At 39.2% G+C, this 16,020-nt stretch overlaps 1 protein-coding gene across 1 annotated transcript; it reads right to left on the bottom strand.

The window, feature by feature from the left end:
* Nucleotides 1–12,171: 12,171 nt before the first annotated feature.
* LOC110562973 (small ubiquitin-related modifier 1-like) lies at nt 12,172–12,486 on the bottom strand. Its single transcript, XM_060373676.1, has one exon. The coding sequence runs from the start codon at nt 12,484–12,486 to the stop codon at nt 12,172–12,174; it is 315 nt and encodes a 104-aa protein (XP_060229659.1).
* Between the last annotated feature and the right edge of the window lie 3,534 nt (nt 12,487–16,020).

Below are 16,020 nucleotides of genomic sequence, written 5' to 3'. Positions count from 1 at the left end.
AAGATAAAACACATGACTAACTTTCCTTTTGTCCCAGAGAATGGCGTAGCAGTTTGTTTGTTACATGTGTGACAATGTTTCCCAATCCTGCTGGCATTCACACAAGATGGCTCTGCTTTATGTATCTAGTCTTATTTGTTATACTTAGCTTAAAGTCCCTAGCCCCCAAACATTAAGTTCCAATAGAACTGCCTTCTTGTATCATATTTCCAAATGCCTAGATAGGCAGTAAAGTGATTCAGAGGAGAGAAGCCTTAACCTGGGAGAATAGGAGACCATGAGATGCATATTTCTCTATCTCTGGGTGCACTCAGCATTAAAAAGTTGTTCCTTCATACGTCTAAGGCCTGGATGCTCAAGACATTTTGGAACATATTTTTGTTAATTTTAATTAACATATAAAGATCTTGTGTGGCCTTCAAGTGAACTTTGTGGAAGTTGTGTAGTATTCATTATATTTTTTAAAAAGTAGCCATTCAAGCTATTGCGTGCATAAAATCTCTCTGTCACGAACAATTCCACATTTGGCTAAGGCTGAGGATCTGGCTTGCTTCCATGTATGTGGACCTATCTGCATTGCCCATGTGGCATGCCTGGGTTGGCTACCCAGAGGCTATTTAAGCTGTGGGCTGGCTTTCCCCAGGGTCAGATGATTGTTCAAGGTTCCTGAATAAAGTGCATTGAAAAAAAAAAAAAAAACATTAAGGCTATAATTCCAAGTTTTTTTTTTAAATGCTTCGTCTATAACTCAACTTTTAGGGATTTTCTTTTCACATTGTACATGACTGTGGCCACCGTTAGTTAAAGAAATGTAAGCGTTCCAATTTATTAAGTGAATCATTAACAATGTTAAAATCAAGAACAAGGATAGCTGCTAAAAAACCAGCTGTTTCTTCAACACTGAATCACTGATCAGAATGGACCTGGTTTATTTTCCTCTCTCCAGGTAGTTTTCTACTAGGAAAAAAAAAAGATCACTCAAGTTATACATTCCCCAAGTATATTTTCCAATAAAATGTTGTGAACTTTTACAATTTCAAGACAAATTCCAATGGCAGTTGTAATGCAAAACAAATAAACAAACTGCAAAATCTCTCTCTTTGTTCCTGCTTTAAGAGAGGAGAATCTGAGAGATACTGAAAGCTTCACCCAAATGAGAGCTATGGAAATAGGGTTGGTATGATGTTTAAGGGGCAAGTATGCCAGTATCTAATGCCAGGCCCAGGGCTGTAAATATCTTGTGATGTGTGGGATAGATTTACACATTAAAGAACGGTTCTACTTCAAAAAACCAGGAACACTTTTATGGATAAAGGAAACTAGACTGGTAGACTGTGAGATTAAGTTCCCCGCCAAACTTTGCCTAAACAGAGATTTCTGTATTAGACAGCCTTTAACCAACTCAGTTACGTTCTTAGGAAGGGTGACTGTGCCAACCCAATCCCAAGAAACGGGCAGGTGAAGGTGGAGGGTCACGTAGAAGCTAAGTTCTGAAAGGGGATCCAAAATGGTAAGGTAGCAAAATGTGGGCTCCTTCCAATGAGACACTGAGAGGACATTTGCCCAGACATGCCACAGAACAATGGGACAACATTTGTGTCATCCTGACCAGCATCAAGAATGGCTGTTTTTCTGGGCTCGTAGCATTTGCCTGCCGAGCCCTGCAGGGTGCTGTCTTCGTTCAGCTTTTCAGATACAGCAGCCTCAGTGGTACTTTCTGCCCACTACGGTGTGTAAGTCTTCTGAAAATAAAGCTGATCAGCAGTGCATTTTAGGCTGATGCATTATATTTTTGACAAACTGAATCTGTCCTCATGCAAATACAATACACAATAGTAGGATAAACATAAATGGTCCTAAGTTTTTCTCAATTTAAGTTTATTCTTAACTGATAACACAAAAGGATGAAAGTTGGTGACATTGAAGTGATACCAAATAAAAAGTTTTCTTTATATACACATTATTACATCAACCTCAGTCGGTCTAAACACATATATCTGCTCAAGCATATATCATTATTAATGATGAGAACTTTCAGATTTACTCATCCTACCTCTTCTCACCTGAGTACTAGGGATCGAACGTGGGGCCTTGCACATGAGAAGCAAGAGCTCTGCCTCTGAGCTGCATCTCTAACCTTTTCCCCACCTGCTTGCAGTTCTTGAAAGTCAATCTAGGCAGTTGCATTCTCCTTCTCTGTGCCTCTAAAAATCATAAAGTAAGGGAAAGAGGAGGGAAGGAAAAGAGAAAGAACACTTTTGACATAAATAAATTCTGAAACTCAAACCCAAAGTTTCCAAGTTGCTGCTGTTTGTTGTTTTAAGTAGGAAGCACATGAGAGTGATATTCTTGAACCTCATGGAAAGGGATCTTACAGGACTTCAGTGTTCTATTTAACAAAGAGAGACATTAATTTCCATCTAATCACCACAATATCTCCGAGCTCTTGTTAGCAAACTGTTGACACTGTAGTGTGGCAGTAGATGTATAATCCATGTTAAGTTATAGAAATTTCAGCAAAGACCTTACAGACCAGCAAACAATGGTGACTATGGCAAATAAGACATTTTGTTCTTTGGGAAAGATAAGAAATGATGAATTTATATGAAAGGTCATTGTATCATCTCATTCAATTATTGAACTTTAAATTAAATCTCCAGGTTTATAAATGGCAGAGTACACTCTGTCCCAAAAATACATTGACCAAATGAAAATACTTCTCAGTCCCTCCTTTATTTTAGGGACAAATGGTTTAAAAACATGCTACAAGTGTACTATGATGAATATAATCACTAATTTTTAAGTTATTTAATGTTTAAGGAGAATTTTATTTTGTTTGTCTTGATAAAAGTTTTCCCAGTAGTGTTCTGTGTTCCCAGATTCTTCTATATTTATTTTGAGATAGGATTTTACTAAGATGCCCATGCTAATGTCATGAACCCCATCTTGGCATCCTGAATGCTGGGATATCTGGCATCCACAGTCTTGCCTAAGTAAATCTCTTCAAAAATAATTTTAGCCAATGCAACCAACTTTTAATAAAATTCTGTATTCTATGTATGTGTGCAGGGCATGTGTGCCGTCCTCATTGCATAGATGTGTAAGGGTGCTCATGTGCATGTTTGAGTGTGCGTGTGGAGAGTAGAGATTGAAGTTGGGTATTTTTCACTATTGTCCTCCACTTTGATTTTTTGAGGCAGAGTCTTTTTTTAAACCTTAGGTTCACCAACTGGCTGGACCGGCCAACCAGTAAGCTCCAGGGATCCTCTCCTCTCCAGTGCTGGGATTACACGTACTCATCACCATTTCTGGCTTTTTGTGTGGGTGCTGGAGATCAAACTCGGGTCCTCATATTTTCTGGCTTGAGCCCCCTCTCCATTTCCTACATTCTCTACTATTTATCCACAAGTTCAAAACTAGAGTACTTCTCTTGAAAAACACATTTAGACAATGAAGAGAAACATTCAGGCACACTTTTGGGTATTGCTGGTGTGATTCATACCCTAAAGCTGAAGGTAACTGAAAATGAAGAAGCCCAGACCGAGATCTCTTAGACAATGCGGTGGCTTCACACACAGATTTTCTTAAGATAGTTATGGAACCTCCAAGGAATCAGGGAACACATTTCCAAAAGTGAAAAATTAACTACTCCATATGATATCTGCTCTAAAGTAAAGAGAAACTATTCCCTTTATTAGTCAAAAACAAGGGTGCTGTTCGCACCAATCAATAGTAACCATGAGGGCCAGAGATTTACAGCCTTCAAGCATCTTTAAACACACTGAAGCAAATATGAGCTTTGTGGGCAGTTTGGTAATCAACATTTGTCATTTGGATTTGTGTACTTTAGCTTATTAATGCTCTGCACATGACCTCTATGGAAAATAAAACTGTTCCCATATTTCAGATTACAAAGTGGCAAGACCTCTTGCCTTTGTATGTGTGTGTATGGGGGTGTTGTGTTTGTGCTGTTTGACACACATGCGGTTTTTCATCCATTATTCATTGTGAGGACACCTGTACAATTCATACCATTTATTTTGACTTTCTGTTGTTTGAGGAAACCACTCTGAGCCTACAGACTGTACCTGGAAGTCGTACTTCTGTGTTTTCAAGGGAAGCCAAGTAGTCACTTGCCTGGGGGGTTACAGACTAGCAGAGAAAGCCCTCTGAAGGCACTAGAAGAGGAAATAGCACCTAGTACATAGTACAGCTGTGCTTCTAATATGTGTGGCTGTTCCCTAAAAAAAAAAAAAAAAAAAAAAAAAACAAGAGAAAGAGTCTAGGAACTGACTAGTAAATCCTACCCTGCTCCTCTCCAAGCACAACTTCAATGTTAAAAGGTACAGTGATCTAGCGCTGTGCCCCTGAAGCTTGTGCTGGTCCACTGTAGGGAGCAAGATGAATCAGAAGACGTGGCCAAACCCAAAGTGTTCTGAAGAAAAAGAGCTTCCCAAGTCCTAGACTCACCTCTTCAGTGGCACAGAAGTGAATCCCTGGTTTCTCATTAAGAGATAAAGCCAAAATTGATGCAAGAATACAATTTCAAAGCAGAACAAACACATATAGCTCTTTATTTTTGTTAATTGTTAGTGTAACATACAAAACAATGGGTTTCATTATTGTATTTTCATATACTTGTGCCATTTAAACACAGCAATTTAAAACATGACAGAAGTCAGCAGATCTGCTTTAGGGGTTTCATTGGTGTATGACTAATTAGGTCATTGAACTTCTTAGATGCTCATTTTCCCCATCTGAAAAGTAAGATAATTGAACTAGTTAGCACCATGGTTCCCAACATGTCCAGTCTCCATTAATGCTGGCTGTTATCATTGCAATAGAATCATAGAATCAGTGAGTGCAAAGTGTTCTTTTTAAGGGGAGAGGAAAGGGCTTATTTGGCTTGCATGTCCACATCATTGTTCATCAGAGGAAGTCAGGACAGGAACTTAAACAAGGCAGGATCCTGGAGGGAGGAGCTAATGCAGAGAACAAGGGGGGAGAGTGCCTTCTTACTGGCTTATTCCCTCCTGGCTTGCTCAACCTGAGTATTATAAAGAATCCAGGCCACCATTCCCAGAGAGGTTTATTCACTCTGTACTGGGCCCTTCCTGATTAATCATTAATTAAGAAAATGCTCCACAGCCTTGCCTACAGACCAGTCTTATGGAAGAGTTCTCTCTGTCTCTGTTTCTGTCTCTGTCTCTCTTTCTCTGAAAATATACATTTTCATGTATATTTTCATGTATGCTTTCTCATACAATATATCCTGATTATCCATTTCCTTCTCTTCATTCCTCCCAGTTCTTTTCCACATACACTCCCATACAGATCCACTCTCTTTTTTTCTTTCATTAGAAAGGAACAGACTTCCAAGAAACAACAACCAAACATGACAAAAATAAAACATAAGATGTAGCAAAAAAAATATTATATCAACGTTGGACACAAAAACCTAACAGGAAGAAAAGAGTACCAAGAACAGGAACAAAAGTTTGAGACCCAGTTGTTTTCAAAGTCAAGAGTTCCATAAAAATACTAAGCTAATGGTTATGATATGTATGTAGAGGACCTGGTGTAGATCTTTGTTGGTCCTGGGCTTGCTGTTTCACTCTCTGTGAGCTCATGTGTGCCTTGTTTAGTTGATTCAGAGGGCCATGTTCTCCTGGTGTCCTCTATCCCTTCTGACTCTTGTAATATTTCCACATCCTCTTGGGTGAGATCCCCTGTGCTCTGAGGGGGAGGGATTTGATAGAGACTTCACATTTAGACTTTCTGCATGAAGTCTAGCTGTGGGTCTGCATCTATACCCATTTGCTGCTAGAGGAAATCGGACTGAATAAGACTACTTTAGTGTGTGGTCTTACCCTAGATCTCTGGGCTGCCTAGTCTCTGGTTTTTGTTTACCTAAGCAGTGTCAGGTATGGGTTCCTTCTTGTGGAATCAGCCTTAAGTCAAATCAGATATTGGTTGGCTACTCCCACAAGTTCTGTGCCACTACTGCCCTAGCATATTTTTCAGGAAGGACAGATTTTAGGTCTAAGGTTTTATGGCTGAATTGATGTCCACATATCTCTTTTGGTAGCCTACAGAGCACCACCTTCCCACACAAACTCTTCACTCTTAGAACATAGGAGTGAAAGCTCCATGTAGGTGCCAGCTCAACTTCTCCATGACCAATGAATTCTGTGGATGTTTCCTCATCAGTGGGGCCTATCATCAGTTTGAGGAGAGCGACCCTTTATCTTAGCATTAGGCTCAGTTGTTTGTGTTTTCCATGAGAAACTGTTGGCCAACAACTCAATTGAATGCAACTCAGTCCCACTAATGGCTATGAGAGATGGCCATTAACAAACTGTATTGTATCCCCCATTATTAGGAGTCTTCACTAGAGACTGAGGTTGGATTTCTTATATTGTTTAAATTTGACTTTATCACGAAATATTTTATCAGTCTATAGTGATGGAAAGTTTTGCTGGGAATAATTGTCTGGGTAGGCATCTGTGATCTCTTACAGTCTGCAAAGCATCTCTCCAGGTCTTCTGGCTTTTTGAGTCTTCATTGAGAAGTCAGGTGTTATTCTGATATATCTGCCTTTATATATTACATGTTTTGCTCCCTTTCAGCTTTTAATATTCTTTCTTTGTTCTGTATGTTTAGTATTTTATCATGTGGCAAAAAAACTTTTTTTCTGGCACAATCTATATGGTATTTTGTATGCTTCTTGTATGTTTATAGGCATCTCTTTCTTCATGTTAGGAATTTTTTCTTCTATGATTTTCTTGAAATATTTTCTGGGTCTTTGATCTGGAATTCCTCTCCTTTATTCCTATTACTCTTGGAGTTGGCCTTTCCACAGTGTCCCGGGTTTCCTGTATGTTTTGTGCTAGGAATATTTTAGATTAAACATGTTCTTTGACCATTTATTCTATTGTATCTTCAATGTCCGAGTTTTTCTCTTCCATCCCTTGTATTCTGTTGGTGAAGCTTGACATTGTAGTTCCTATTCAAATTTCTAAATTTTTCTTTTCCTGAATTTCTTCAGGTTTTTTTTTTTTATTGCTTCTATTTCATTTTCAAGTCTTGAACAATTAGCTTGTTTCCTTCAACAGTTTGTATTTTCTTGACTTTCTTTAAGGGATTTATTTCTTTCCTCCTTTTGTTTGTGTTTTCCTGGGTTTCTTTAAGGGGCTTTTTTTTTTTACCTCTGTACTTACTTTACAACCACAACAATGAAAATTGTGCACAATTTTTGTGAAAGAATAAAGCAAAAATGCCAAGAACATAAGCCCAAAAATATTGTCAAGATTTCATCAAGATAACTAAGGAAACTCAACTAAGAAAAATGTGAAGTAAACCAATGTTACCCATGATTGTATACATATAGAAATTAAATAAACACAAATGTCACAACTCCCACAAAAATAACTCGGCTACATTGTTCAAATTACCCGCTAGGTACTACTGATCTTTTTTTCAAACAGAGTCTCCATGCTCTAGACCTCTCTCTATAAATGGAGGTCACCAGTAAGGTGGGCTGTGGCGCTGTAGTCCCTCCTGCCCCCTAGTGATTGCAGTTAAACTGAGTCCCACTGATGCCCATAAACAAAACTATTGAATAGTAATTTTATGTCTATTTCCTGCCATATCTATTACAGCACAGGATGTGAAATCTGCTCCATGTAACTACATAACACCATGAACATTTGAGACAGCTCTGCAGCTCCAAAACTCCTTTTAACCCTGGAATCGAGTTGTTTAAGGGGTTTATTAATTTACTCTTTAAGGACCTTTATTGTCTTAGTATAGGTAGTTTTAAAGTCTTTTCCTCTTTTCCTTGTGCTTCAGATATGTTGGAAAGTTGAGGGCCTACTCTGGTAGCGTGGCTGGGCTCTAGTGGGGCCACGTTTCTCTGGCAGTTATGATCTTACACTGGTCATCTGGATTTGGGATGATTATAAATCTAAGAGCAGATTTCTGGGTTTGTCTTTGTTGGTTAGGTGTTTTGTTTCTTGGTTTCTGTTTTCTCTCTCGATTTTCAGAGAATGTGATGGCTATGCTTCTTATTTTACTGTCCTGCTCAGCTGGGTGATGTTTGAGGTTGGGATACAGAGATGAGTGTGGAAAAGGATGTTAGGGGGAGATGGTCTGTGGGATCTGCAGGAGATGTAGTGGGGAAGGGGTTGCAGCTTGTGATCTGTTGCATCCCTAGTTAGAGACTGAGGCAGCCCTAGTTAGAGACCAAGGTCTGGGGGGAAAAGGGAAGGAGAGAAGGGGTCTGCAGGCACCCTACCTGGCTTTCCTTGCAGTTGTGGCTTGTTTTTTAGCAGGAAGAACCTGCTTGAGTTGGGAGCTGGGATAAAGTGACAAGCAGGGACAGGGATTTTAGGAGGGGATGGTTCTTTGGATCCACAGGAGATGTGTGCAGAGGGCAAGGGAGGCTGCATCTCGTGGGCTGTTGCAGTGCTAGCAACAGGGGATTGAATCTGGGGGAACAGAGAGCAAAGAGAGTCTACAGACAGCCTCATGAACAGTTTGGGTCTTTTTGTAAAATGTAGAGTACACTCTTACTGGAGTTCTCTAATAAGAGACTCTAAACAAGAATTTGTTTTGTGCAAATAAAGTGTAAGATCTAGTAAATCATTAACTTCTGCACGGTCATTCTGGAAAATCAACCCTCGCAGATTAAAAAATGGTTTGAAAACAAAATGACAAACAATATGCAAAAATAATTTGCTTTTATACGTATTTTACTGATATCATTCTATGATATTAATTTTTCCACTACTAGTCATCAGTCATTTGAGGAGTAGTGTCACTGTCTATTTCAGATGGTTTTATCTTCCATAGATATGGAATAAACAGAAAACAATATCAAATTTTTAGTGAAATTTTCTACAAGTGAGGACATATTTTTCCTCCTTTTCAAATGCCATTAAGTATTTTAAAAATTATAACTGATTAATCTGGATGGGAGGGGATGTGGGAAGAAATAGGAGTAGTAGGGGGGGTTGAAACTGTAGCCAGGATGTATTAGGTGAGGGGGAAAATCTATTTGCAATAAGAGGAAATATATATAATGATTAAACAGACAATTAAAAGTTACTCAGGTGCTGAACATTTCTAATGCCTTTTTAACTACAAATTTACGGACAAGATGTGCTCTGTTCTCTTTTTCACAGTTATAAGGAAAACCTTTGCCCAAACCAAAACTCTTCTCCCAAGCCACTAAGCTGCATGTCAGTAGTCATTGCTGAAAATACCCCTAGGTTTTCTGCAAACAATTCTATGTGCACATCACGGACATTTGCCTCCTTCTGGATCCCATTCTCATCATGTGGCTTGACCTTGTGATGCTGTGGAAGTGACAAACTTGAGGTAATGTTAAATCTCCCAGCTGCCCTCCTTTCTGCTCATTTCATTCTTATAATTATGTGTTTGAGCTCACTCACCTGTTTTACATCTCAGGGCAAACCGTCATTGCCTATCAGGGTGACGTTTTTAGTCTGAACTCCATCAGTCCTTCCATCACTTCCCGAGGGATCTAGCTTAAGTACAAATCACGCCTCTACTTAAGATCCTTCACTTGTTCCCCTCTGACCTTAGAACAAGGCCCACACTTTGTGTGTTTAAAGCTTTCCCATAACTTTTCTCCTTGGTGCTAATATTAAATAATGAAATGTATGTGCGTTGGGGGAATTTGTCTGCGATTTGAAGGCTTATAAGAGTTTTTGACAGCAAAGGGAATCACTCTGCTATTACAGGACTTGCATTGTCTGTTGTGGACCAGCTTATTAAGTGTCGGAGTGGGAATGATAAATGGTCAATAGAGCCAGAAGCACTTACAAAAATCAATAACTTTGATGGCTATAAGATATTTCAGGACATTAGCATCTGATATAAACTACATTGAAAAGAAAACATTTTTTAATGGAAGCTTTAGGCTCAATTTGGAGTCTTTGTAATGTGAGGCAAGAAGCTGATGTCTGACCTTGACGTAAAGTCTAAGAGCAGTAAAGTCTAGACGTAGAGTCTAAGACACATAAGCTGAAGCAGAGATGAGAAAGTATACACACACACACACACACACACACACACACACACACAAAACAGGTTATTTACTTTGTATCCCAGCTGTAGCCCCCTCCCTCATTTCCTTCCAATCCCATCCTGCCTCCCTCATTTCCCTGTCCCTTTCTAAGTCCACTGATAGGGGAGGTCCTCCTCCCCTTCCATCTGACCTTAGTTTATCAGGCCTCATCAGGACTGGCTGCAATGTCCTCCTCTGTGGCCTAGCAAGGCTGCTCCTCCCTCGGCAGGTGGGGGGAGGTCAAAGAGCTGATGGGAATGTACACTTGTACAACCACTTTGGAAATCAATCTGACGCTTTCTCAGAAAATTAAGAATACTGCTTCCTCAAGATCCAGCTATAACACTCCTAGGCATATATCCAAAAGATGCTCAAGTACATAACAAGTACATTTGCTCAACCATGATCTTGGTAGCTTTATTCCTAATAGACAGAACCTGTAAACAACCCAGATGTCCCTCAGCAGAGGAGTGGATACAGAAACTGTGGTACATTTACACAGTGGAATACTACTTAGCAATTAAAAACAGAGATGAGAAAGTCAACACGTGAGAATTCGATTAACTCAGTGAAGTTTATCATTCTTCCTTAAGCCTCTCTTGAGCCTGAAGGATCCTTGTTAACATTCTAAACAGAAGTTCTGTTCTCTAAGTCCTTCCTGAAACCCCAAAGCCTCCCCCATAGACTCCCTTTCTAATCCCACGACAGGTATATATATTAAACACATGTTTGTACCTTTTCTCGGGAGACAGATGGTAGGATGTTCACTATTCGGGAAGTGAACACTATTCTTACTAGCAAGGTATTGGCACAATTTAAACTGAGACCAATAAATACATAGAGTTTTAAACGAACAAACATACATCCAATGTAATATTACAATTCACAAAAAAGTAATAAAATCCATATATAGGAACAAAATTAAATTGAAAATATTGACAAAAGAGCTCAAAAGAATCATTTTAATAGTTATATATATTTTTCAACCATAAAAGTATTATTTTTAAGCATATATGTTATGAAAGTATAAACGAGATTGTGCTGTATGTGTATATACATAGCCATGCACATATGCATGTATGCTGTAGTCAGAATAATGATTGCTTTTGAGGGAGGAAGAGGAGCTGGAAAGATATCCCGGTAGTTAAGAGCTCACTCTAAGTACTGCTCTTGCAGAGGACTGGGATTCATCACCACCTCAAACTCCAGCTCCAGATAAAATGAGGCACCCTTGGCTTCTGTGAGCACCTGAATTTCATGTTCACATACACATAATTAAAAGTAACAAAATAAATATATTTTTTTAAAGAGAAGCAAAAAGGAGAGTAGAGAATGAGAAACACTTTGGTTCTAAGTAAATTTTACAGAATACATTTGTTAAAGTATGACTTCAAATGCCCTGATATTTGTTATATTACATCCTTTTCAATAAGTTTAAACATTTCCTATTAATTTTTGCCTGAATAATTTTATTATTTACTGCGGAGGAATATTAAAACATTTCTGTGCTATCTGACAAGACTATTTCAGTCTGGAGCTGCTTTCTCTTCCTTCAGTGAAGCAGTCTTTACCGTCAGTTGTTATTCTCGCCGCGGTCTGTCATCTTGACTCCAAACATGATAGTTTTCTCTTGGTCCAGACCGTCAGATTTTAGAAGCAGCTTCAGTCTGAGGCAAGGTCACTTTCCGCAGTTCAGTTCTCTGAAAAATTCCACCGTCCCCTGAAAATCACAGGCCAGGTGTGAAGTAGCCACATACTCGATTTTTTGGCCAATTACATGGCAACAGGAAGCTCTCATTGAGAAGGGTAGCCTTGGGTGAGTATATGAAATTTAGACGAGGGCAATATGAAGGAGCGTGAGGTCTGATCACCAAAATCAGCACAATAATGAATATTGAACACTAGAATTCAATTCCCAGATGTTCTGAAGAGATGGAGCGACAGTATTCACTCTGAATACCACATTACAAAAGAACAATTTTAAAAACTTAAAAGTGTTGGGGGAAAGGAAAAATTACGAATATCTAAACTGCTGAATGATTCCCTGCTCGTTCTTGATAAACTTCAATCACATCTTCCTAAACTGTTGAATGATGCAGCCCACCCCCAGTTTGTTCCTGATAAACTTCAATCACGTCTTCCTCCTCCATCCCCAGTTCTCCTGGAGTGTGGTTATCAGCAATCCTCTGGCCTTCAAAGAGAAACTTCAGTAAATTCACTGAGACACCCTGTCTTTGACTATATGATTCTTTGAGTTTTTTGAGCTGTGTTGTCATTTTCACTTTGAAGTGTATCTCACTTTTGTCTTGTCCAATAACTCTGACTTTAATAACTTCTTTCTTATCCTCTAAGGCCGCACATGAACAGTTTGCCTCTTGGTCAGGTATGTCCATGGTGGCTTCCCCTGGGAGTCACGGTAGCCGCCACCAGCAGTGGTGCAGCGGTAGAATTTCTGAGGTTTACTATTCCGTGTCCTCACAAGAGTCGGAACAGTGGCTGGAGGAACTTCCTATACATCTTGTATCACTTCCGGTTTGCAGAGGGTTTGCGTCACAAGCGTACCGGGGAGTTGGGTGTGGTAGCAGGTAGGCCGGAAGGCCGGCGCAGTCCCACATCTAAAGCCACAAGCAAGACGCCAAGCGAACTCTATTTCATCTTATTTTTAAATTAAAATTTAAAAGTAATCCACAAGCAAGACGCCGAGTGAGCTCTATTTCATCTTATTTTTAAATTAAAATTTAAAAGTAATCCACAAGCAAGACGCCGAGCGAGCTCTATTTCATCTTATTTTTAAATTAAAATTTAAAAGTAAGCCATAACAGAGGAGAGCTTGCTTAGTTTTAAAATGAAATTTTTTTTTTCAATGCAGTTTATTCAGGAACATTGAACAATCCTCGGACCCCGGGGAAAGCCAGCCCACAGCTTAAATAGCCTTTGGGTAGCACTGCACTCAGGGTCAGCCGCTTTGGACCCAGAGAAGAGCATGTCTGATTGCATGCGGGTTGATGCCCCAGGTCCCGCCTCTGAGAAAAAGGTATCAAACGGGTCTGATGCTCTTTGGGTGGATGACACCTAAATGAACATCTGTACAAAGTCCCAATTTATTTCTAATATCAGAGATCAGACCTCTACTCTTGCCTGATGCGTCTAAAATGAAAATTTTACCCATATGCATTGTTTGGACAAAATAGTGGTGAATATACCAGAATTAGTGCTATTAAGAGTTAAAAAGCAAGTGAAATCCCATTAACAATGCTTTTCTTTCTTGAGAGATCAGTTAGGCAGTAGATCAGTTAAGTAGTAATTAATATGCTCTTAGCAAAGATGGTTAAGAATAAAAACAAAGGAAATCCTACATACAACCACTCATAAAGTCTACACACATGATTTTATTCATAAACACTAATGGATATACAATTTTTAACACCTCTCCGTACAGATTGGTATATACTATTTGTGAACCTTTTTGCTTATATAGTTGATTTTGTGAGACAGTTGTTGGCAGTTGTATAGTCTCTGCATATGAGGATAACTTAACTGAGTCCCAACTACTGTATCTCCCCACACACCCCTCAAAAGAGTCTTACTATTTAGCTCAGACTGAACTTGAACTTACAATCCTTCTGCAAAGAGGGGAAGGAGGTTGAAGACTTCCAAATGCTAGATTTATGGCCAAGCATGGCCAGTTGTGTTTGTTGTTTGTGTGTGTCTGGGTGTGTAGGCTATAGGTTAATGTCAGGTGTCCTAGTTTACATTGATTGTCAATTTGACACACCCTAGAATTCCCTGAAAACGGAGTCTTATGTATTTTTTTTTTTATCAGGTTGGGCTATGTGTGCGAGAGTTTGTCACAAGTGATGTAGGCAGGCACAGTCCCCTGCAAGTGGTACTGTCTTTAGTCGGTTTTGGGTTGTCAAGAAAATTAGCTAAGCATAAGCCTGGAAGTTGGAGAATAAGCCAGAAAGCATCATTTCTCTGTGCTTTTTGCTATAAGCTCCTGCTGGAGTTCCTTTCTGAACCAAATAAACCCCTTTTTTCAACCACATGGCTTTTGTTCAGACTGTTCTATCACTACAACAGAGCATTGGATGTTTCTCCTTAAATGGCTCCCATTGGTTCTGAGACAGGTTCAGCGAAGCTACCTGGCCAGCAAACTCCAAGAACCAGCCTGTCATTGCTTCCCTAGCATGGGGATTACCTCAGTGCTTGAGATCTGAACTCATATCCTCCTCCTGGCTTGGCAGGCACGTTACCAACTGAGCCATCTCCACAGGCCCCGAATATTGCTATTTTTAAAGCAGTTTGTAGTCTTTAAGAATAATAATTTCTTAGCTCACTAGAAATAATAAATAATAATCCCACAATAGTTTTCATTGAACCTTAATATGCAAATTCAAACATAAAATATTCCTCATCACAGGAGCTGTCTGTCTAGATAATGACGTAAACTTCTCAGATATTTTCAGCCTGTGTGATACTCCATGCCTAATGCCTGTATCACCCTGGCCTGCTGTTAGCTTATCATATTGGACATCATATTAGAGGTATGCCTATGATTTTGCCTGCCTACTTTGGAGTTAGCAGAAAGGGGCTCAACATTAAAAATGTTTAAAGCAAAATTTTCAGGATTGACTAATGAATTTCACAATTCTTAAAGAATTTTTTCTAGAATATTAACAGGATAAATTAATTTAATTATCACAACAATAATATTTAACATTGATTTATGCTCATGCTGAGCATTAGAAGAAAATGCTTTATGGTACCTTAAAACTAGATTATTGTCAATACCTTTGTTGGTCTGAATCCTTCTAAAAGACATTCAAAACACGAGCATCTATCTGTGTTCAAATTAACTATGAATATATCTTTGGAGACAGGGAGATCTATGAAGCAATGATAACAGAGTAAGAGACTATGAATACAACACATAATAGGTAGCATGTGTAAGTAAGTAGCAGCAAGCACCCATGCTTATTGAAATCCAGGCACAGGAGAGCTCACAATTTAACCCACTATCAAAGGCAATGTCACAATTCATGCTTTCAAGTTCATTTAGTATTGATGAGGTTATAAACATATGGCTTCCTCCCTTGAAATGATTCCTCCATGCAAACACACCTCTACATAGCCTAGCAACTCATCTGCTTTCTGCTTTCAATGTTAGATGAACATCTCACATTCCCTTAGAGAAAAGGAACTGTCCAGACACATATTCCCCAGACCTTCCTAAGAAACCAAATCCAACTTTCTGTCAAAGGTCTGAGCAAACAATGCTCGATAAATACTTGTCAGAGTCGTATGAAGATAAATCTTTTGCTTGAACTATTTTGCTAGACACAATTTTGTATTCAAGTTTCTACTGGAGTAGAAGAGAATCATAGATCAAAGCCTCAGTATAAAATAAAAGCTGTGCTAACTTTGGTTACTACAATTTCTTGATCAGTGACAAATGTACTACGGTATTGTAGGCATGATATGGTTAAGGCCTCAACATTTGCAATAAATGGGATCAGCTACCCAGCTGTGGTGATGTATATCCATAGTAGCACTAGTTGGTGCTGCCATGGAAGGATTGAAGCCAACCTGGGATACATAGTGAGTTTAAGGTCATCCTGGGAGCATATAGAAAAAATCCAAAATGCTAAAAGTAAAGAATAAACAGAGCCTCTGAATGCAGATGCTGAGACTCTTAATGAAACTTTGGGCAGAGTTCAGAGAATCCAATGAAAGAAGGGGGAGATAGCATGACCATGAGAGGACAGGAGCTCCACAAGGAGAACAACAGAACCAAAATATCTAGCAGCACAGGGGTCCTTTCTGAAACTGGTACTCCAACCAAGGACCATTCATGGATATAATGGTCAGATGTAGCCCATGGCAGGTCAGGCTCCAAGTGGGTACCCTAGTAAGGGGAATAGGGACTG

The sequence above is a fragment of the Meriones unguiculatus genome, chromosome 20 (assembly GCF_030254825.1).
Source record: "Meriones unguiculatus strain TT.TT164.6M chromosome 20, Bangor_MerUng_6.1, whole genome shotgun sequence".
Lineage (NCBI taxonomy): Eukaryota > Metazoa > Chordata > Mammalia > Rodentia > Muridae > Meriones > Meriones unguiculatus.
This window is presented reverse-complemented; position numbering and strand designations above follow the sequence as displayed.

Coding starts and splice junctions, on each gene's coding strand:
- LOC110562973 (XM_060373676.1), bottom strand. CDS start 12,486: ATGGACATACCTGACCAAGAGGCAAACTGTTCATGTGCGGCCTTAGAG.